This window comes from Motacilla alba, chromosome 3 (genome assembly GCF_015832195.1).
Source record: "Motacilla alba alba isolate MOTALB_02 chromosome 3, Motacilla_alba_V1.0_pri, whole genome shotgun sequence".
In the NCBI taxonomy this organism is placed as follows: Eukaryota; Metazoa; Chordata; class Aves; order Passeriformes; family Motacillidae; genus Motacilla; species Motacilla alba.
In genome coordinates this window covers 1,268,795-1,291,662 of record NC_052018.1, presented here as the reverse complement: position 1 = coordinate 1,291,662, position 22,868 = coordinate 1,268,795, and the positions used below count along the sequence as shown (strand labels likewise).

The following is a 22,868-nucleotide window of genomic DNA, read 5'->3' as shown; positions in this document are numbered from 1 at the left end:
CACATCCCACGGGACTGACCCCGGACACATCCCACGGGACTGACCCCAGACCCACACCAAGGGACTGACCCCGGACACATCCCACGGGACTGACCCCGGACACATCCCATGGGACTGACCCCGGACACACGGCTGACCCCGGACACATCCCATGGGACTGACCCCGGACACATCCCGTGGGACTGACCCCGGACACACGCCACGGGACTGACCCCGGACACATCCCACGGGACTGACCCCAAACACATCCCATGGGACTGACCCCGGACACATCCCATGGGACTGACCCCGGACACATCCCATGGGACTGACCCCGGACACACGCCACGACTGACCCCAAACACATCCCATGGGACTGACCCCAAACACATCCCATGGGACTGACCCTGGACACACGGCTGACCCCAAACACATCCCGTGGGACTGACCCCGGACACATCCCGTGGGACTGACCCCGGACACATCCCGTGGGACTGACCCTGGACACACGCCACGGGACTGACCCCAAAGACATCCCATGGGATTGACCCCGGAGCCACAGGACTGACCCCAAAGACATCCCATGGGACTGACCCCGGACACACGGCTGACCCTAAACACATCCCATGGGACTGACCCCGGACACACGACTGACCCCGGACACATCCCATGGGACTGACCCCGGACACACGCCACGACTGACCCCAAACACATCCCATGGGACTGACCCTGCACACACGACTGACCCCGGACACATCCCATGGGACTGACCCCGGAGCCACACGACTGACCCCGGACACACAGCTGACCCTAAACACATCCCATGGGACTGACCCCGGACACATGGCTGACCCCAAACACATCCCGTGGGACTGACCCCGGAGCCACACAACTGACCCCAAACCCATCCCATGGGACTGACCCCAAACCCATCCCATGGGACTGACCCCAGACCCATCCCATAGAGGGACTGACCCCGGACACATCCCACGACTGACCCCAAACCCATCCCATGGGACTGACCCCAGACCCACACCAAGGGACTGACCCCAAACCTGCCCTATAGAGGGACTGACCCCAAAGACATCCCATGGGACTGACCCTGAATCTGGCCACACGGGGAATGACCCCAAACCCATCCCAAAGGGACTGACCCCAAACCCATCCCACAGAGGGACTGACCCCAAACCCGCCCCACACAGGGACTGACCCCAAATCCATCCCAAAGCGAAACCCCAAAGACATCCCGAAGGACCGACTCCAAGCCCTCCTCAAGGGAGTGACCCCAAATCCACCCCAAAGGGCCAGGAAATGACCCCAAACCCGCCCCAAAAGGAAACCCCAAACGTATCCCGAAGGAGAAATCCCAAACCCGCCCCGAGGGACTGAGCCCAAATCCATCCCAAAGGAAAAATCCCAAATGCATCCCAAAGGGGAAAGCCCCAAACGCATCCCAATGAGACCGGGGTGAAAACCCCAAATCCGTCCCAAAGGAGAAATCCCAAATCCGTCCCAAAGGGGCTGGGGATGATCCCAAAAGGGACGACCCCAAATCCACCCCAAATCCCCAGCCCAGCCCGGATCCCAGGGAATGGGATCGTTCCCAGAGAAATAAAGGATTTGTTCTTCTCCGGGGGGGTTTTATGGGATTTTATGAGGTTTATGGGGTTTATGGGATTTTATGGGGTTTATGCGGTTTATGGGATTTTATGCGGTTTATGGGGTTTATGGGATTTTATGGGGTTTATGGGATTTTATGCAGTTTATGGGGTTTATGGGATTTTATGCAGTTTATGGGATTTTATGCAGTTTATGGGGTTTATGGGATTTTATGGGGTTTATGGGGTTTATGGTGTTTAATGGAGGCTTATGGGTTTATGGAGTTCAATGGAGGTTTATGGGGTTTTATGGGATTTATGGGATTTATGGGATTTATGGGGCTTATGGGGTTTTTATAGGGTTTATGGGATTTATGGGGTTTATGGGGTTTTATGGGGTTATGAGGTTTATGGGATTTATGGGGTTTATGGGGTTTTATGGGGTTATGAGGTTTATGGGGATTATGGGGTTATGGGGTTTATGGGATTTTATGGAGTTTATGGGATTTATGAGGTTTATGGGATTTATGGGGTTTATGGTGTTTATGGGGTTTTACGGGGTTTATGAGGTTAATAGGATTTATGGGGTTTATGGGATTTTATGGGGTTTTATGGGATTTATGAAGTTTATGGGATTTATGGGGTTCATGGGGTTTTATGGTGTTTTATGGGATTCTATGGGGTTATGAGGTTCATGGGGTTTTATGGGATTTATGTGGCTTATGGGCTTTTTATAGGGTTTATGGGATTTATGGTGTTTATGGGGTTTTATGGGGTTTATGGGGTTATGGGGTTCATAGTGTTTTATGGGATTTATGGGGTTTATGGGGTTTTTATAGGGTTTATGGGGTTATGGGGTTCATAGTGTTTTATGGGATTTATGGGGTTTATGGGATTTATGGGGTTTATGGGGTTATGGGGTTTATGGTGTTTATGGGGTTTTAAGGAGTTTATGGAGGTTTATGGGGTTATGGAAGTTGATGGGGTTTATGGGATTTATGGGGTTGATGGGGTTTATGGGGTTGATGAATTTTATGGGGTTCATCAAGATTTGTGGGGGTTTATGGGGTTTATGGGGTTTATGGGATTTATGGGATTTACGGAGCTTATGGGGTTTGATAGAATTTATGGGGTATATGGGGTTATGAGGTTTATGGGTTTTTTTTGTTTTATGGAGGTTTATGGGGTTTTATGTGGATTTTTTGGGGGGTTTATGGGATTTTTGAGGATTTTATGGGGGTTTATGAGCATCGGGGGTTTATGTGGGTATATGGGGGTTTTGGGTTTTTATGGGGTTTTATAGGACATATGGGGTTTAGGGGGTTTATAGGGGTTTTATAGGGTTTATTTGGATTGTGGCATTTTATGGGGGTTTATGGGGTTTTTATGGTTTGTGGAGTTTAGGGGGTTTATGGGGTTTATGGGGTTTATGGGGTTTGTGGGGTCTATGGGGTTTTATGGGGTTTATGGGGTTTGTGGGGTTTTATGGGGTTTTATGGGGGTTTTATGGGGTTTATGGGGGTTTTAGGGAGATTTATTAGGTTTTATGTGGGTTTTGGGGGTTTTATGGGAGTTTATTTGGTTTGGGGGGATTTTTGGGGTTTTATGGGGGTTCAGGGCATTTATGGCTTTCCACGGACCCCACAGCGTCTCCCCAAATTCCTGGGGACCCCTTCCCGCCTCCGTAACCCTTCCGAGCCCCCCAAATCCGCCCCCGGGGCGCCCCAAATCCGCCCCCGCTGTTTTTGGGGCCGCCCCAAAACCCCGGGATCGCCCCAGGCCACGCCCACTCCGCCTTGGCCACGCCCCTACACACCGCGTGCCGCTTACGTCACCCCGCCAGCGCTAGGCCACGCCCCCTGGAAGTGACCACGCCCCCGCGCCTTCCCGCGCGGCGCTGGCCACGCCCATGTCTCCGCCCCCACTCGCCATATTTGGCGCTTTGGCCACGCCCCCTGGAAGGGGCGGGGCCGGCGCGCGCGCGCGCGCGGGATTCGAACGCGGCGCCCGAAAACGGCCGGAAAAGGCGGGAAAAGGATCCCGAGGTTCCCCGGGAATACCCCGGGATCGGCACCGGGAAAAGCATCCCGAGATTCCCCGGGAATACCCCGGGATCGGCACCGGGAAAAGCATCCCGAGGTTCCCCGGGAATACCCCGGGATCGGCACCGGGAAAAGCATCCCGAGATTCCCCGGGAGTTCCCTGGGATCGGCACCGGGAAAAGGATCCCGAGATTCCCGGGATCGGCACCGGGAAAAGGATCCCGAAATTCCGTGGGATCGGCACCGGGACCGGGAAAAGTATCCCGAGATTCCCCGGGAGTTCCCCGGGATCGGCGCCGGGAAGGGGATCCCGGAGCTCGCCGTGACCGGCGCCCGCAGCCAGCGGACCGCGGACCGAGGTGGGACCTGCCGCTCTTCCTGGGAACCCCCGGAGCTGGGATCGCCCCCCCGAATCCTGGGATTCCCCCCCAATTCCCGAATCCCAGCCCTGGATCCCCATCCCGCGTCTGGGATCCTCCCCCGCTCCACAATTCCCAAACCTGGGACCAGCCCAGTTCCCGGGTCCGGGATTTTGGGGATCCCCCCGCCCCAGTTCCCGGGGCTGGGACTCCCCCATTCCCTGGTTTGGGATTTCCTCCCTCCCCCCCCGGGATCCCCTCCTCCATCCTTCAGTTTGGGATCCCTCCACTCCGGAACCCCCAAATTCCCGAATCTGGGACCTCCCAAATCACGGGACTCCCCAGATTCCCAAACCTGGGAGCACCCCCCCCCCCCCCAAAATTCCCAAATTTGGGACTTCCCCAATTCCCCAGTTTGGGACACCCCCCCCCCCCAGTTCCCAAATAAAGGCCCTCCCAATTCCCAAATCCAGGATATTCCCAATCCCTGACATTTCCCCCAATTCCCAAATCCAGGCCCCCCCAGTTCCCAAATCCAAGCTCCCCCAATCCCCAAATTCCTAAAATTTCCCCCAATTCCCAAATCCAGGGCCCCCCCAATTCCCAAATCCGGGATTTCCCCAGTCCCCAAATCCAGGATTTCCCTAATTCCCAGAATTTCCCCCAGTTCCCAAATCCAGGACCCCCCCCCCCCCCCCAGTTCCCATATCCGGGATTTCCCCAATTCCCAGAATTTCCCCCAGTTCCCAAATCTGGGATTTCCCCAATTCCCAAATCCAGGCTTTCTCCAGTTCCCAAATCCAGCGCTCCCCAGTTCCCAAATCCAGGACCCCCCCCCCCAGTTCCCATATCTGGGATTTCCCCATTCCCCAACATTTCCCCCAATTCCCAAATCCAGGATTTCCCCAATTCCCCAATCTGGGATTTTTCCAATCCCCAAATCCAGGATTTCCCCATTCCCCAACATTTCCCCCGGTTCCCAAATCCAGGATTTCCCCCCAATTCCCAACCCCCACCCCCCCCCCCAGTGCCACTGGGGTCCCTCCATGTCCCCTCGTGCCCCGCAGGATCGGGATCGGGATCGGGATCGGCTCCATGGACACCTTCCAGTCCCCCGTGCCCTCGTCCCGCCGGGACAAAGCGGGTGAGGAACAGCGGCACCATCCCGGCCTGATCCCAGAGGGATCGGGATGATCCCAGAGGGGTCGGGATGATCCCAAAAGGGATCGGGATGATCCCAGAGGGGTCAGGATGGTCCCAGAGGGATCGAGATGATCCCAGAGGAGTCAAGATGGTCCCAGAGGGATCGGGATGATCCCAGAGGGAGCGGGATGGTCCCAGAGGGATCGGGATGATCCCAGAGGGGTCGGGATGATCCCAGAGGAGTCGGGATGATCCCAGAGGGAGCGGGATGGTCCCAAAGGGATCGGGATGGTCCCAGAGGGAGCGGGATGATCCCAGAGGGAGCGGGATGGTCCCAGAGGGAGCGGGATGGTCCCAGAGGGAGCGGGATGGTCCCAGAGGGAGCGGGATGATCCCAGAGGGATCGAGATGGGCCCAAAAGGGATTGGGCTGCTTGATCCCAGTGTTCCCAAAGGGATCGGGATGGTTCCAGAAGGGGTGGGGATATTCCCAAAGGGATCAGGATGGTCCCAAAAGGGATCGGGATGGTCCCAGAGGAGTCGGGATGATCCCAGAGGGAGCGGGATGATCCCAGAGGGGTCAGGATGGTCCCAGAGGGATCGGGATGGTCCCAAAGGGATCAGGATGGTCCCAGAGGGATCGGGATGATCCCAGAGGAGTCGAGATGGTCCCAGAGGGAGCGGGATGGTCCCAGAGGGATCGGGATGGTCCCAAAGGGATCGGGATGGTCCCAGAGGGAGCGGGATGGTCCCAGAGGGAGCGGGATGGTCCCAGAGGGAGCGGGATGGTCCCAGAGGGATCGAGATGGGCCCAAAAGGGATTGGGCTGCTTGATCCCAGTGTTCCCAAAGGGATCGGGATGGTTCCAAAAGGGGTGGGGATATTCCCAAAGGGATCAGGATGGTCCCAAAAGGGATCAGGATGGTCCCAGAGGGAGCGGGATGGTCCCAGAGGGGTCGGGATGGTCCCAGAGGGAGCGGGATGATCCCAGAGGGATCGGGATGGTCCCAGAGGGATCGGGATGGTCCCGAAGGGAGTGGGATGGTCCCAGAGGGATTGGGCTGCTTGATCCCAGTGTTCCCAAAGGGATCGGGATGGTCCCAAAGGGATCGGGATGGTCCCAGAGGGGTCGAGTGATCCCAGAGGAATCGAGATGTTCCCAAAAGGGATTGGGCTGCTTGATCCCAGTGTTCCCAAAGGGATCGGGATGGTCCCAAAAGGATCAGGATGGTCCCAAAAGGGATCGGAATGGTCCCAAAGGGATTCAGATGATCCCAGAGGGATCGGGATGGTCCCAAAAGGGATTGGGCTGCTTGATCCCAGTGTTCCCAAAGGGATCAGGATGGTCCCAAAAGGGGTCGGGATGGTCCCAGAGGGAGCGGGATGGTCCCAGAGGGATTGGGCTGTTTGATCCCAGTGTTCCCAAAGGGATCGGGATGGTCCCGAAGGGGTTGAGATATTTCCAAAAGGATCGCTGGATCCCAGAACCTGTTCCTCATCCCAATCCCGGGATCACGAACGGGAAAGGCCTTGGATGGATCCCCGGGATGAATTCCAGAGGCTGCTCCAAGCCCCGTCTGATATTTCCTGGGAAAACTCTGCCGGTCCTTCCCCCTTCCTCCTCCTCCTCCTCCTCCCGGTTTTATCCCTGAGCACATCAGGGTGGGAAATCCCTGGGATCAGCTGGGATCGGTTTTCCATCCCATTTCCCATCCCCAGTTTCCATTCCCGTTCCCATTTCCCATCCCCATTCCCTGTTCCCATCCCCGTTTCCCATCCCAGCTCCCTGCGCTCCCCAGAATTCCCCTCTGGAATTGGGGTGGATCTGCGGGATCTCCGTTTTTTAGGGAACAAACCCCTCCAGGGAACGGAGCCGGAATTTGGGAAAACACTGGGGGGGTTGGAAGGAGCTTTCCCAAAAATCTGGGTCAGGAATGGCTTCGGAGCATCCCGTGGGAATCGTGGAATATTTCGGGCCGGGAATTCCGACCATTCCCGGCTCTGCTGAGGATCCGTGACCCCGAAATCCCCTGGGATTTAAATTCCAACCGAAATGGGGACTCCAGGGCTGGGAATTCCCGGCAGGAATTGTTCCCAAAATCCAACTGAACGTTCCCTGGCGGCTCGAGGCCGTTCCCTCCCATCCCGTTGGTGATTCCCGAGGAGCAGATCCGGGATTTCCTGTGGGATCAGCCGATCCGATCCCAGCGGGATTTCCCGTGGGATCACCGGGAATTGTCCCCGCAGAGCCCGGCCCCGTGTCCGTGACCATCCCGGCCTCTCCCTTCATGCAGAAGTTGGGATTCGGCACCGGAGTCAGCGTCTACCTGATGAAAAGGTTGGGAATTTGGGAATGGCCTCGGGAATCCTGGGAAATCCCGGAGACGATCCCGGTTCTCCTCCCCACAGATACGGAGCCGAGGGAGGGAGTTGGGATTTGTGGAGCCGGGAAGGAGCGCAGTGTTGTGGGATAACCCTGTCCCAGCTGGAATTCCGGGATTTGGGCTCCATTATTTTGGGATAACCCTGTCCCGGCTGGAATTCCGGGATTTGGGCTCCATTATTTTGGGATAACCCTGTCCCGGCTGGAATTCCGGGATTTGGGCTCCAGCATTTTGGGATAACCCTGTCCTGGCTGGAATTCAGGAATTTTTGGCTCCACTCCTGGGAATTCTGGGATTTGGGCTCCATTATTTTGGCATAACCCTTTCTCAGCTGGAATTCCGGGATTTTGGGCTCTGTTATTTTGGGATAACCCCATTGGTCTTTCCTTGGATGGAATTCAGGGATTTGGGGTCATTCCTGGGATAAACCCTCGCTGGAATCCAGGGATTTGGGCTCTATTATTCTGGGATAACCTTGTCCCAGCTGGAATCCAGAGATTTGGGCTCCTTTCCTGGGAATTCTGGCATTTGGGCTCTATTATTTTGGGATAATCCTGTTCCAGCTGGAATTCCAGGATTTTGGGCTCCATTCCCAGGAATCCCGGGATTTTGGGCTCCATTATTTTGGGATAACCCTTTCCCGGCTGGAATTCCAGGGATTTTGAGCTCCATTATTCTGGGATAACCCTTTCCCGGCTGGAATCCCAGGGATTTTGGGCTCCATTATTTTGGGATAACCCTGTCCCGGCTGGAATTCCAGGGATTTTGAGCTCCATTATTTTGGGATAACCCTGTCCCGGCTGGAATCCCAGGGATTTTGGGCTCCATTCCCAGGAATCCCGGGATTTTGGGCTCCATTATTTTGGGGTAACCCTTTCCCAGCTGGAAATCCTGGGATTTTGGGCTCCATTATTTTGGGATAACCCTTTCCCGGCTGGAATCCCAGGATTTTGGGCTCCATTATTTTGGGATAACCCTGTCCCAGCTGGAATTCCAGGATTTTGGGCTCCATTATTTTGGGAGACCCTTGTCCTGGCTGGAATTCAGGGATTTTGGGCTCCATTCCCAGGAATCCTGGGATCTGGGCTCCATTATTTTGGGATAACCCTTTCCCGGCTGGAATCCCAGGGATTTTGGGCTCCATTCCTTCCCACCACCAGCTCCATCTGGAAACGGGAACGGATAAGAAATTCCCTCTCCCTGAAAATTCCCCGGAGGGATTCGCGGCGTTCCTGTCCCACGGTGGGGGGGGGGGGCGTGGGGTCCTTTCCCCGCGGGAATGCCGTGGGAATTCCCGGTTTTCCGCGGGCAGGTCCCCGCGGGGGATGCCGCGCTCGCCGTGGGCCGTGAAGAAAATCAACTCCGGCTGCTCCCAGAGCCAGCGCAGCCTCTTCCAGAGGAGACTCCGGGAGGAGGCCCGGACCCTCCGGAACCTGCAGCACCCCAACATCGTCGGTGGGAATCCGCCGGGAACGGAGCGGGGACCCCTGGGAATGGGGGGGTGGATCCATTGGGAATGGGGCTGGATCCGTGGGAATGGGGGTGGATCCATTGGGAATTGAGCTGGATCCATTTGGAATGGAGGGATGGATCCATTGGGAGTGGGGGTGGATCCGTGGGAATGGGGCTGGAGGCTGGATCTGTTGGGAATGGAGGTGGATGCATTGGGAATGGGGGTAGATGCTTTGGGAATGGGGGGTGGATCCATTGGGAATGGGGGTGGATCCATTGGGAATGGGGGTGGATCCATTGGGAATGGGGGTGGATCTGTGGGAATGGGGGTGGATCTGTTGGGAATGGAGGTGGATGCATTGGGAATGGGGGTAGATGCTTTGGGAATGGGGGGTGGATCCATTGGGAATGTGGGTGGATCCATTGGGAATGGGGGATGGATCCATTGGGAATGGGGGATGGATCCATTGGGAATGGGGGTGGATCTGTTGGGAATTGAGCTGGATCCATCTGGAATGGAGGGATGGATCCATAGGGAGTGGGGGTGGATCCGTGGTAGTGGGGGTGGATCCATTGGGAATGGGGGTGGATCTGTGGGAATGGGGGTAGATGCTTTGGGAATGGGGGGTGGATCCATTGGGAATGTGGGTGGATCAGTTGGGAATGGGGGATGGATCCATTGGGAGTGGGGTTGGATCCATGGGAATGGAGGGGTTGGATGCATTGGGAATGGGGGTGGATCCATCGGGAATGGGGGTGGATCCATTGGGAATGGGGGTGGATGCTTTGGGAATAGGAGATGGATCCATTGGGAATGGGGGATGGATCCATGGGAATGGGGGTGGATGCATTGGGAATTGAGGGTTGGATGCATTGGGAATGTGGGTGGATCTGTGGGAATGGGGGTGGATCCGTGGGAATAGGGGTGGATCCATTGGGAATAGGGGTGGATACATTGGGAATGGGGGTAGATACATTGGGAATGGGGTTGGATCCATGGGAATGGGGAGGGATCCATGGGAATGGGGTGGGATCCATGGGAATCGGTTGGATGCATTGGGAATGGGGATGGATCCATGAGAATGGAGGGGTTGGATCCCTGGGAATGGAGGGATGGATCCCTGGGAATGGGGTTGGATCCATTTGGAACGGAGGGACTGGATCTGTTGGGAATCAAGGGGTTGGAACTAATTCCAGGGGGAGATGAGGGGGATTTGGGAATTCCAGACCTCCCAGTGCCTCTGGAATTCCCAGGGAAGCTGGGGCTGCCCCAGATCCCTGGGAGTGTCCAGGGATGGATTTGGAGCTCCCTGAGATCGTGGGAGGGCTCGGGGATGGATTGGGATGGGATCGAAATCCATGAATCCCATCCGGAACATTCCATGATTGTGGCTGCTCCCCCATTCCCATCCCACGGATGCCATTCCCGTCCCATTCCATGGATCCCATCCCATCCCAATCCCATGGATTCCATTCTCATCCCCATTCCCATTGTCAGGGATCCAGTTCTCATGGATCCCATTCCCACGGATCCCATTCCCACAGCTCTCACTCCCTTTCCCATGGATCCCATCCCACGGATCCCATTCCCATCCTGTGGTTCCCATGGCTCCCACAGCTCCCATTCCCATGGATCCCATCCCATTCCCACAGCTCCCATTCCCATGGCTACCACAGATCCCATCCCCATGGATTCCATTCCCACAAATCCCATTCCCACGGACCCCACGGCTCCCATTCCTACAGATCCCATGGATCCCACAGCTCCCATTCCCACGGCTGCCATTCCCATTCCCATGGATCCCATGGATCCCATTCCCATGGATCCCATGGATCCCAGTCCCATGGATCCCATTCCCACGGATCCCATGGATCCCAGTCCCATGGATCCCATTCCCACGGATCCCATGGATCCCAGTCCCATGGATCCCATTCCCACGGCTCTCATGGATCCCATTCCCATGGCTCTCATGAATCCCAATCCCACGGATCCTATGGATCCCAGTCCCACGGATCCCATTCCCACAGATCCCACGGCTCCCATGGATCCCATTCCCACAGATCCCACGGCTCCCATTCCCAATCCCATGGATCTCATTCCCACGGATCCCATGGCTCCCAATCCCACGGATCCCAATCCCACGGCTCCCATTCCCATTCCAGGGTACCGGGCGCTGACCAAGGCTCCGGACGGGAGCCTTTGCCTGGCCATGGAATTCGGGGGGGAGAAATCCCTGAACGACCTCATCGAGGAGCGCCGGGAGCAGGGCCTGGGAATGTTCCCGGCTGCCACCATCCTGCACGTGGCCCTGAGCATGGCCAGGGGCCTCGAGGTACCGGGAATTCCGGGGAAACCCCGGGAATTCCGGGAAAAGCCCGGGAATTCTGGGAGAACCCTGGGATTCCAGGAAAATCCCAGGATTCTGGGGTAAAGAGGAGCCAAGGGGGCTTTGCAGCTGCTGGGGGCGTTGGGATGGGGATGGGTGGGATCTTGGGAAGGAATTCCTGGCTGGGCTGGAATTCCCAGAGAATCCCTGGGAGGGTCCAAGGAAAGGTTGGAGCAGCCTGGGATCGGGGTGGGAATGGGAAGGGATTGAAGGTCCATGGATCCCATCCCAAAGCATTCTGGGATTCTGGGATCAAGGACACTCAGGGTCCATCCCAAGGGATTTTGATGGAATTTGGGGATGGAAAAGGGAAGGGAGACCTTTCCTGGAGTCCCCAATTCCCAGGGAATTCCCAAAATTCCTTCCCGGAGAGGAGTCAGGATGGGGATGGATCCAACCCCAGGCTGAGAGAGCTGGGAGTGGAGGGAACTCCCTGGAAAGGGGAGCTTGGGGTGGGATTTGGGAAGGAATTCCCAGAGAATCCCTGGCAGTGCCCAAGGAGCGGCCGCAGGATTTGGGGCTGATCCATGAGGTCCCCCCCATCCACGGATTCCGAGCAGCACCTGGAAGTTTCGAGGCTGGATCGGGGATTTCCCCTCGGTCCCCCCGATCCGACGGCTCTCCCCGGGATTCCCGGGATTCCTGGGATTCCCGGGATTCCCCCCGCAGTACCTGCACACGGAGCAGCGGCTGCTCCACGGCGACATCAAATCCCCCAACGTCGTCGTGCGCGGCGCCTTCGAGGCCGTCAAGATCTGCGACGTCGGCGTCTCCCTGCCCCTGGATGAGAACCTGACAGGTGGGATTCCCGGGAATTCCCGGGAATGTGGGGTTCCTGGCAATGCAGGATCCCCAGGAACTGGGATGGAATGTGGGACTCCCATTGGGACGGGATTCCCAGGAATGTGGGGTTCTCATCCCATTTGATCCCGTTGCAGTGAGCGATCCCATTCCCAGTCCCATCCCTGATCCCATTCCCAATCCCCATATCCCTTCGATCTCTGTGATCCCATTGCTCCCGTTACAGTGAGCGATCCCTATCCCGATATCCCAATATCCTGGCTTCCCCCGGCAGTGAGCGATCCCTATCCCGATGTCCCATTCCCGATATCCCGGTTTTCCCCCGGCAGTGAGCGATCCCATTCCCAATATCCCATTCCCAATATCCCACTCCCGATATCCCGATATCCATTTCCCTCGTGGCAGTGAGCGATCCCACTCCAATATCCCACTCCCGATATCCCTATCCCGATATCCCATTCCTGATATCCCGGTATCCCGGTTTTCCCCTGCGGCAGTGAGCGATCCCACTCCGATATCCCATTCCCGATATCCCACTCCCGATATCCCACTCCAATATCCCATTCCCAGTATCCCGATGTCCCGGTATCCCGGTTTCCCCTGCGGCAGTGAGCAATCCCTATCCCGATATCCCATTCCTGATATCCCGGTATCCCGGTTTTCCCCTGGCAGTGAGCGATCCCACTCCAATATCCCACTCCCGATATCCCACTCCAGTATCCCGATATCCCGATATCCCGTTATCCCGTTATCCCCCCCGGCAGTGAGCGACCCCTCGCGCAGCTACGTGGGCACGGAGCCCTGGGCGCCGCCCGAGGCGCTGCAGCCGGGCGGGGCCATCTCCGACCGCGCCGACGTCTTCGCCTTCGGCCTCACGCTCTGGGAGATGCTGGCGCTGAGCGTGCCCCACCTGCCCCTGCCCTCCGACGGTACGGAATGCCGGGAATGCCGGGAACCCCCGACCGGGAAAGGGATCCGGGGAACGCTCGGGCGGGAAAGGGGTTCTGGGGTTTGGGAAAGGGGCGGAGGGACGGGAGCGGGATGCGATGGGATTCCGGCTGGGAAAGGGGAGCTCGGGGTTGTGGGGCCTTGGGGAGGGATTCCCGGCTGGGCTGGGATTCCCAGAGAATCCCTGGATCCCTGGCAGTGTCCAAGGGTGGGTTTGGAGCACCCTGGGATCGTGGGAAGTGTCCCTGGGATGGGATTGAAGGTCCATGGATCCCATCCCAAACCATTCTGGGATTCTGGGATCAAGGACGCTCAGGATCCATCCCGAGGGATTTTGATGGAATGTGGGGATGGGAAAGGACAGGGAGACCCTTCATGGAGTCCCGAATTCCCAGTGAAGTTCCTGGATCCCGAAATTCCTTCTCCAGGAGGAATCGGGATGGGGATGGATCCAATCCAGAAGAGCTGGAGAGGGATTTGGGAAAAGGGCCTGGAATGGCAGGACAGGGAATGGCTCCGACTGCCCTTCCAGAGGGTCGGGATTGTGGGATTTTGGGACCTTGGGAAAGAATTCCTGGCTGGGAAGGTGGTGAGGGGCTGGACTGGAGTTCCCTGAGAATCCCGGATCCCTGGGAGTGTCCAAGGAAAGGTTGGGATCACCCTGGGAAGATCGGGAAGCACCGCCGGGCTGGGATCCGGGTTCGGGATTCCCGGGATCCGCTGCCGATGGCTGCTCCCTGCTGCCATTCCACAGGGTTGGGATTTTGGGATCTTGGGGTTTTGGGATCTTGGGATTCTGGGATATCAGGAAGGAGCTCCTGGCTGGGAGGGTGAGGAGGGGCTGGGCTGGAACTCCCAGTGGATCCCCGGGAGCATCGGGATCACCCTGGGAAGATCAGGAAGTGTCACCGGGCTGGGATCGGGGCCGGGATTTCTGGGATCCTCTCCAGACAGCCGCTCTCTCCCGCCATTCCAGAGGCTTGGGATTTTGGGATGTTGGGGTTTTGGGATCAAGGGATTTTGGGATGTTGGGGTTTTGGGATCATGGGATTTTGGGATGGAATTCCTGGCTAGAAGAGTAGGGGGGGGGGCGCTGGGCTGGAACTCCCAGTGGATCCCCGGGAGCGTCAGGATCACCCTGGGGAGTGTTGGGATCACCCTGGGGAGATCAGGAAGTGCCGCCGGGCTGGGATCGGGGCAGGATTCCCGGGATCCACTGCCGACAGCTACTCTCTCCTGCCATTCCAGCGGCTTGGGATTTTGGGATGTTGGGGTTTTGGGATCAAGGGATTTTGGGATGGAATTCCTGGCTAGAAGAGTAGGGGGACGGCGCTGGGCTGGAACTCCCAGTGGATCCCTGGGAGCGTCGGGATCGCCCCGGGGAGATCGGGAAGTGTCACCGGGCTGGAGTGCAGGTGTGGGATTCCCGGGATCCGATGCCGATGGCTGCTCCCTGCTGCCATTCCACAGGGTTGGGATTTTGGGATCTTGGGGTTTTGGGATCATGGGGCTTTGGGATGGAATTCCTGGCTAGAAGAGTGGGTGGGGGGGTGCTGGGCTGGAATTCCCAGTGGATCACCCTGGGGAGATGGGGAAGCGCCACCGGGCTGGGATCGGGGTGGGATTCCCGGGATCTGCCCCTGACAGCCGCTCTCTCCTGCCATTCCTGAGGCTTGGGATTTTGGGATCATGGGGTTTTGGGGTTTTGGGATGGAATTCCTGGCTGGGAGGGTGAGGAGGGGCTGGGCTGGAATTCTCAGTGAATCCCCAGGAGTGTTGGGATCACCCTGGGGAGATCAGGAAGTGTCACCGGGCTGGGATTGGGGCCGGGATTTCTGGGATCCGCTCCAGACAGCCGCTCTCTCCCGCCATTCCTGAGGCTTGGGATTTTGGGATCTTGGGGTTTTGGGATCAAGGGATTTTGGGATCTTGGGGTTTTGGGATCATGGGATTTTGGGATGGAATTCCTGGCTAGAAGAGTAGGGGGGGGGCGCTGGGCTGGAACTCCCAGTGGATCCCTGGGAGCGTCGGGATCACCCTGGGGAGTGTTGGGATCACCCTGGGGAGATCAGGAAGTGCCGCCGGGCTGGGATCGGGGCAGGATTCCCGGGATCCACTGCCGACAGCTACTCTCTCCCGCCATTCCAGTGGCTTGGGATTTTGGGATCATGGGGTTTTGGGGTTTGGGATGGAATTCCTGGCTGGGAGGGTGAGGAGGGGCTGGGCTGGAATTCCCAGAGGATCCCCGGGAGCGTCGGGATCACCCCGGGGAGATGGGGAAGCGCCGCCGGGCTGGGATCAGGGTGGGATTCCCGGGATCCGCCCCTGACAGCCGCTCTCTCCCGCCATTCCAGAGGCTTGGGATTTTGGGATGTTGGGGTTTTGGGATCAAGGGGTTTTGGGATCATGGGGATTTGGGATGGAATTCCTGGCTAGAAGAGTAGGGGAGGGGCGCTGGGCTGGAACTCCCAGTGGATCCCCGGGAGCGTCGGGATCACCCCGGGGAGATGGGGAAGCACCGCCGGGCTGGGATCAGGGTGGGATTCCCGGGATCTGCCCCTGACAGCCACCTCTCTCCTGCCATTCCTGAGGCTTGGGATTTTGGGATCATGGGATTTTGGGATGGAATTCCTGGCTGGGAGGGTGAGGAGGGGCTGGGCTGGAACTCCCAGAGGATCCCCGGGAGCATCGGGATCACCCTGGGAAGATGGGGAAGTGTCACCGGGCTGGGATCGGGGCCGGGATTCCCGGGATCCTCTCCAGACAGCCGCTCTCTCCCGCCATTCCAGAGGCTTGGGATTTTGGGATCATGGGGTTTTGGGATCAAGGGATTTTGGGATCTTGGGGTTTTGGGATCATGGGATTTTGGGATGGAATTCCTGGCTAGAAGAGTAGGGGGGGGCGCTGGGCTGGAACTCCCAGAGGATCCCTGGCAGCGTCGGGATCACCCTGGGGAGATCAGGAAGTGCCGCCGGGCTGGGATCGGGGCAGGATTCCCGGGATCCACTGCCGACAGCTACTCTCTCCCACCATTCCTGAGGCTTGGGATTTTGGGATGTTGAGGTTTTGGGATGTTGGGGTTTTGGGATCAAGGGATTTTGGGATGGAATTCCTGGCTAGAAGAGTAGGGGGAGGGCACTGGGCTGGAACTCCCAGTGGATCCCCGGGAGCATCGGGATCACCCCGGGGAGATGGGGAAGCGCCGCCGGGCTGGGATCGGGGTGGGATTCCCGGGATCTGCCCCTGACAGCCGCTCTCTCCCACCATTCCTGAGGCTTGGGATTTTGGGATCATGGGGTTTTGGGGTTTTGGGATGGAATTCCTGGCTGGGAGGGTGAGGAGGGGCTGGGCTGGAATTCCCAGTGGATCCCCAGGAGTGTTGGGATCACCCTGGGAAGATCAGGAAGTGTCACCGGGCTGGGATTGGGGCCGGGATTTCTGGGATCCGCTCCAGACAGCCGCTCTCTCCTGCCATTCCAGAGGCTTGGGATTTTGGGATCATGGGGTTTTGGGATCAAGGGATTTTGGGATCTTGGGGTTTTGGGATCATGGGATTTTGGGATGGAATTCCTGGCTAGAAGAGTAGGGGGGGGCGCTGGGCTGGAACTCCCAGTGGATCCCTGGGAGCGTCGGGATCACCCTGGGGAGTGTTGGGATCACCCTGGGGAGATCAGGAAGTGCCGCCGGGCTGGGATTGGGGCAGGATTCCCGGGATCCACTGCCGACAGCTACTCTCTCCCGCCATTCCAGCGGCTTGGGATTTTGGGATGTTGGGGTTTTGGGATCAAGGGATTTTGGGATGGAATTCCTGGCTAGAAGAGTAGGGGGAGGGCGCTGGGCTGGAACTCCCAGTGGATCCCTGGGAGCGTTGGGATCACCCCGGGGAGATCGGGAAGTGTCACCGGGCTGGGGTGCAGGTGCGGGATTCCCGGGATCCGATGCCGATGACTGCTCCCTGCTGCCATTCCACAGGGTTGGGATTTTGGGATCTTGGGGTTTTGGGATCAAGGGATTTTGGGATCAAGGGATTTTGGGATGGAATTCCTGACTAGAAGAGTAAAGAGAGGGCGCTGGGCTGGAACTCCCAGTGGATCACCCTGGGGAGATGGGGAAGTGCCGCCGGGCTGGGATCAGGGTGGGATTCCCGGGATCTGCCCCTGACAGCCGCTCTCTCCTGCCATTCCTGAGGCTTGGGATTTTGGGATGTTCGGATTCTGGGATATCGGGAAGGAGCTCCTGGCTGGGAGGGTGAGGAGGGGCTGGGCTGGAATTCCCAGAGGATCCCTGGGAGCGTCGGGATCGCCCTGGGGAGTGTTGGGATCACCCTGGGAAGATCAGGAAGTGCCAGGTTGGGATCGGGGCAGGATTCCCGGGATCCACCGCCGACAGCTACTTTCTCCCGCCATTCCAGTGGCTTGGGATTTTGGGATCATGGGGTTTTGGGGTTTTGGGATGGAATTCCTGGCTGGGAGGGTGAGGAGGGGCTGGGCTGGAACTCCCAGAGGATCCCTGGGAGCATCGGGATGACCCTGGGAAGATCAGGAAGTGTCACCGGGCTGGGATCGGGGCCAGGATTTCTGGGATCCACTCCAGACAGCCGCTCTCTCCCGCCATTCCAGAGGCTTGGGATTTTGGGATCTTGGGGTTTTGGGATCAAGGGATTTTGGGATCTTGGGGTTTTGGGATCATGGGGTTTTGGCATGGAATTCCTGGCTAGAAGAGTAGGGGGAGGGCGCTGGGCTGGAACTCCCAGTGGATCCCCGGGAGCATCGGGATCACCCTGGGGAGTGTTGGGATCACCCTGGGGAGATCAGGAAGTGCCGCCGGGCTGGGATCGGGGCAGGATTCCCGGGATCCACTGCCGACAGCTACTCTCTCCTGCCATTCCAGCGGCTTGGGATTTTGGGATGTTGGGGTTTTGGGATCAAGGGATTTTGGGATCTTGGGGTTTTGGGATCAAGGGATTTTGGGATGGAATTCCTGGCTAGAAGAGTAGGGGGGGGATGCTGGGCTGGAACTCCCAGTGGATCCCCGGGAGCATCGGGATCACCCTGGGGAGATGGGGAAGCGCTGCCGGGCTGGGATCAGGGTGGGATTCCCGGGATCTGCCCCTGACAGCCGCTCTCTCCTGCCATTCCTGAGGCTTGGGATTTTGGGATGTTGGGATTCTGGGATATCGGGAAGGAGCTCCTGGCTGGGAGGGTGAGGAGGGGCTGGGCTGGAATTCCCAGAGGATCCCTGGGAGCGTCGGGATCGCCCTGGGGAGTGTTGGGATCACCCTGGGAAGATCAGGAAGTGCCAGGTTGGGATCGGGGCAGGATTCCCGGGATCCACCGCCGACAGCTACTTTATCCCGCCATTCCTGAGGCTTGGGATTTTGGGATCATGGGGTTTTGGGGTTTTGGGATTGAATTCCTGTCTGGGAGGGTGAGGAGGGGCTGGGCTGGAATTCCCAGAGGATGCCCGGGAGCATCGGGATGACCCTGGGAAGATCAGGAAGTGTCACCGGGCTGGGATTGGGGCTGGGATTCCCGGGATCCGGTCCCAACAGCCGCTCTCTCCTGCCATTCCAGAGGCTTGGGATTTTGGGATCTTGGGGTTTTGGGATCAAGGGATTTTGGGATGGAATTCCTGGCTAGAAGAGTAGGGGGAGGGCGCTGGGCTGGAACTCCCAGTGGATCCCCGGGAGCGTTGGGATCACCCCGGGGAGATCAGGAAGTGTCACCGGGCTGGGGTGCAGGTGCGGGATTCCCGGGATCCGATGCCGATGGCTGCTTCCTGCTGCCATTCCACAGGGTTGGGATTTTGGGATCTTGGGGTTTTGGGATCTTGGGGTTTTGGGATCATGGGGTTTTGGGATGGAATTCCTGGCTAGAAGAGTGGGTGGGGGGCTGCTGGGCTGGAATTCCCAGTGGATCACCCTGGGGAGATGGGGAAGCGTCACCGGGCTGGGATCGGGGTGGGATTCCCGGGATCTGCCCCTGACAGCTGCTCTCTCCCACCATTCCTGAGGCTTGGGATTTTGGGATCATGGGGTTTTGGGGTTTTGGGATGGAATTCCTGGCTGGGAGGGTGAGGAGGGGCTGGTCTGGAATTCTCAGTGGATCCCCGGGAGCATCGGGATGACCCTGGGGAGATCAGGAAGTGTCACCGGGCTGGGATCAGGGCCGGGATTTCTGGGATCCTCTCCAGACAGCCGCTCTCTCCCGCCATTCCAGAGGCTTGGGATTTTGGGATGTTGGGGTTTTGGGATCAAGGGATTTTGGGATCTTGGGGTTTTGGGATCATGGGGTTTTGGGATGGAATTCCTGGCTAGAAGAGTAGGGGGGGGGCGCTGGGCTGGAACTCCCAGTGGATCCCCGGGAGCATCGGGATCACCCCGGGGAGATGGGGAAGCGCCGCCGGGCTGGGATCAGGGTGGGATTCCTGGGATCTGCCCCTGACAGCCGCTCTCTCCTGCCATTCCTGAGGCTTGGGATGTTGGGGTTTTGGGGTTTTGGGATATCCAGAAGGAGCTCCTGGCTGGGAGGGTGAGGAGGGGCTGGGCTGGAACTCCCAGAGGATCCCCGGGAGCGTCGGGATCACCCCGGGGAGATGGGGAAGCGCCGCCGGGCCGCGGCGCGGGCTTCCCGGGATTCCCGGGATTCCCGGGACGCGCTGCCGACGTTGCCGGGTGCCGTCGCAGAGGAGTCGTGCTCCGAGGATTCCTGGGACGAGGAGCGGTACCTGGCGGCGCTGGGCTCGCGGCCGCCGCTGCCGCCCGAGGCGCTGGCCCAGCCGGCCCAGGGCCCCGTGCGGGAGCTCTTCGCAGCCTGCACCGAGAGCGCCGCCCCGCGGAGACCGCCCGCAGCGCGCATCGTCCGCGCCCTGGAGACACGGGAACAGCGGGAACAGCAGCGGGATAACCATGGAACCACGGGAACGGCAACGGGAACAGCAACGGGATAACCACACGGGAACGTCAGCGGGAACAGCAACGGGATAACCATGGAACCACGGGAACAGCAACGGGAACAGCAACGGGAACAGCAACGGGATAACGACACCGGAACAGCGACGGGATAACCACGGAACCACGGGATAACTATGGAGACACGGGAACGGCAGCAGTGGGATAACCACACGGGAACAACGGGATAACCAGGGAACAACGGGATAATCACGGGATAACCACAGAACCACGGGAACAGCAACGGGATAACCACAGAGACACGGGAACAGCGGCAGCGGGATAACGACACCGGAACAGCAACGGGATAACCACGGGATAACCACGGAGACACGGGAACGGCAGCAACGGGATAACGACACGGGAACAACGGGATAACCACGGAACAACGGGAACAGCAACGGGATAACGACACGGGAACGGCAGCAGCGGGATAACGACACTGGAACGATGGGATAACGATGGAACGACGGGAACGACGGGATAACCACGGAATGACGGGAACAACGGAGAGGGAACGACAGGATAACCACGGAGAGGGAATGACAGGATAACGACGGAGAGGGAACGACGGGATAACAACAGAGCGGGAATGCCAGGAAAACAGCAAGGGAATATCGAGATAACAACAGAGCGGGAATTCCGGGAAAACGGCGAGGGAATGCCAGGATAACAGCAAGGGAATTACGGGATACCGGAGAGGGAGTGCTGGGATAATGGAGAGGGAATATAGGGATAACAACAGAGCGGGAATGCCAGGATAACAGCAAGGGAATTCGGGGATAACAGCGAGGGAGTTCTGGGATAACACAGCCCTGAGGGACACGAATAATAGCGGCCAGGGAACGGGAATGCCGGGATAACGGAGAGGGAGTTCCGGGATAACGGCAAGGGAATATCGGGATAACAACAGAGCGGGAATTCCGGGAAAACAGCGAGGGAATATTGGGATAAAACAGCCCTGAGGGACACGGATAGAGACCGGGGAGCAGGAATTCCAGGATAACAACAGAATGGGAATTCCAGGATAACAGTGGCTGGGGAGCAGGAATTTTGGGATAACACAGCCCTGAGGGACACGGATGGAGACCGGGGAGCAGGAATTCCGGGATAACAGTGAGGGAATTCTGGGATAACAACAGAGTGGGAATTCCAGAGCCCTGAACCACACTGATAACAGCAGCCGGGCAGCGGGAATTGCGGGATAACGGCGAGGGAATTCCAGGATAACAGCGAGGGAATTCTGGGATAACGCAGCCCTGAGGGACATGCATAGTGGCCAGGGAGCGGGAATTCCGGGATAACAACAGGGCGGGAATTCTGGGATAACACCACAGCCCTGAGAGACAGAGCTAAGGGAGCAGAAATTCTGGGATAACGGAGAGGGAATTCCCAGCGTTATGGAGCCCTGGCCCGCCCAGAATTCCAGAGCCTGGCATTCCTGGAATTTCAGAGCCTCCCTGTCCCAGAGCTCTGACATTCCCGCTTTTCCAGAGCCCTGCCAGCCCTGGAATTCCAGAGGCTGGCATCCTGGAATTCCAGAACATGACATTCCTGAGATTCCAGATGCGGCATTCCCAGATTTCCAGAGTGCTGACATTCCCAGGATTCCAGAGCCTTACACTCCCAGAGCCCTGACATTCCCGCTTTTCCAGAGCCTGATATTCCCAGATTTCCAGGATGTGGCTCTGGAGCCTGACATTCCTGCTTTGCCAGTGGGACATGGCTCCCAATCCCTGACATTCCCAGAATTCCAGAGCCCTGACGTTCCTGGAATTCCAAAGTCTCATAGTTCCGGAGCCCTGACATTCCCACTTTTCCAGAGCCTGACATCCCCGGAATTCCAGAGCCCTGACATTCCCAAGATTCCAGAGCCCCGACATTCCCGGAATTCCAGAGCCCAGAACTCCTGGAATTCCAGAGCCCTGCCATTCCCAGATTTCATTTTTTGCTGGATTTTCCCTCTCTTAGGTCAACTTTTCCCGCCTTTCCCAGTTGGATTTTCCCTCTTTTCCAGGTCAGAGTTTCCCAAGTTTCCAAGTTGAATTCTCCCAATCTTTGGGGTTGGATTTCCCTCTTTTCTGGGCTGGAATTCCCAATTTTTTGGGGTTGGATTTTGCCAGGATTTTGGGACGGATTCTCCCTTTGCGGTTGGATTTTCCCAAGTTTCGAGTTTAGATTTTCCCAAGTTTTTTCAGTTGGATTTTCCCAACTTTTTTGGGCTGGAGTTTCCCAAGTTTTCCCAATTTTCCTGGAATTTCCCTCTTTTAGGTCAGATTTCCCCTCTTTTTTCCAGTTGGATTTTCCCACTCTTTGGGGTTTGGATTTTCCCTCTTTTCCAGGTCAGAGTTTCCCAAGTTTCCAGGTTGAATTCCCAATTTTTGGGGTTGGATTTCCCCCCTTTTTTGGCCTGGAATTCCCAAGTTTTCCCCTCGGATTTTCCCTCAGGAATGTTCCCAATAAATGGATTTGTTTTCTCTCTGGGATTGCTGGATTTTTCCTTGGGATTTGGCTTTTCCGGAGGGGCGGGAGCTTCGATGGGATTGGGGCGCTCTGAGGGGGGAAATCCCAAAAAAACCCTGGAATATCCCCCCAAAAAACCTGGAATATCCTCCCAAAAAACCCTGGAATATTCCCCAAAAAATCCCCAAAATTCCCAGAAAACCTTGGAAAATTCTCAGAAAATCGTGGAATACCAGAAAATCCTGGAATGTCCCCAAAAACCTGGAATATTCCCATAAACCCTTGGAATATCCCCCAAAAAACTCCAAAAATTCCCAGAAAACCTGGAATATTCCCATAAAACCTTGGAATAGTCCCATAAAAT

At 57.6% G+C, this 22,868-nt stretch overlaps 2 protein-coding genes across 2 annotated transcripts; one reads left to right on the top strand and one right to left on the bottom strand.

The window, feature by feature from the left end:
• The first annotated feature begins 5,049 nt into the window (after window positions 1–5,049).
• On the top strand, window positions 5,050–20,260 carry PBK (PDZ binding kinase). The gene is made up of 7 exons (XM_038132093.1): window positions 5,050–5,122; window positions 7,368–7,458; window positions 8,817–8,959; window positions 11,120–11,289; window positions 12,013–12,142; window positions 12,909–13,073; window positions 19,778–20,260. The coding sequence occupies exons 1-7, from the start codon at window positions 5,074–5,076 to the stop codon at window positions 20,038–20,040; spliced, it is 1,011 nt and encodes a 336-aa protein (XP_037988021.1). The 5' UTR covers window positions 5,050–5,073; the 3' UTR covers window positions 20,041–20,260.
• Window positions 20,261–20,561: 301 nt separating this feature from the next.
• Window positions 20,562–22,120, bottom strand: LOC119699081. The gene is made up of 2 exons (XM_038132097.1): window positions 21,408–22,120; window positions 20,562–21,165 (listed from the first exon to the last, which is right to left on the bottom strand). Exons 1-2 carry the CDS (start codon window positions 21,922–21,924, stop codon window positions 20,726–20,728), a joined length of 957 nt encoding a protein of 318 aa, XP_037988025.1. The 5' UTR covers window positions 21,925–22,120; the 3' UTR covers window positions 20,562–20,725.
• Between the last annotated feature and the right edge of the window lie 748 nt (window positions 22,121–22,868).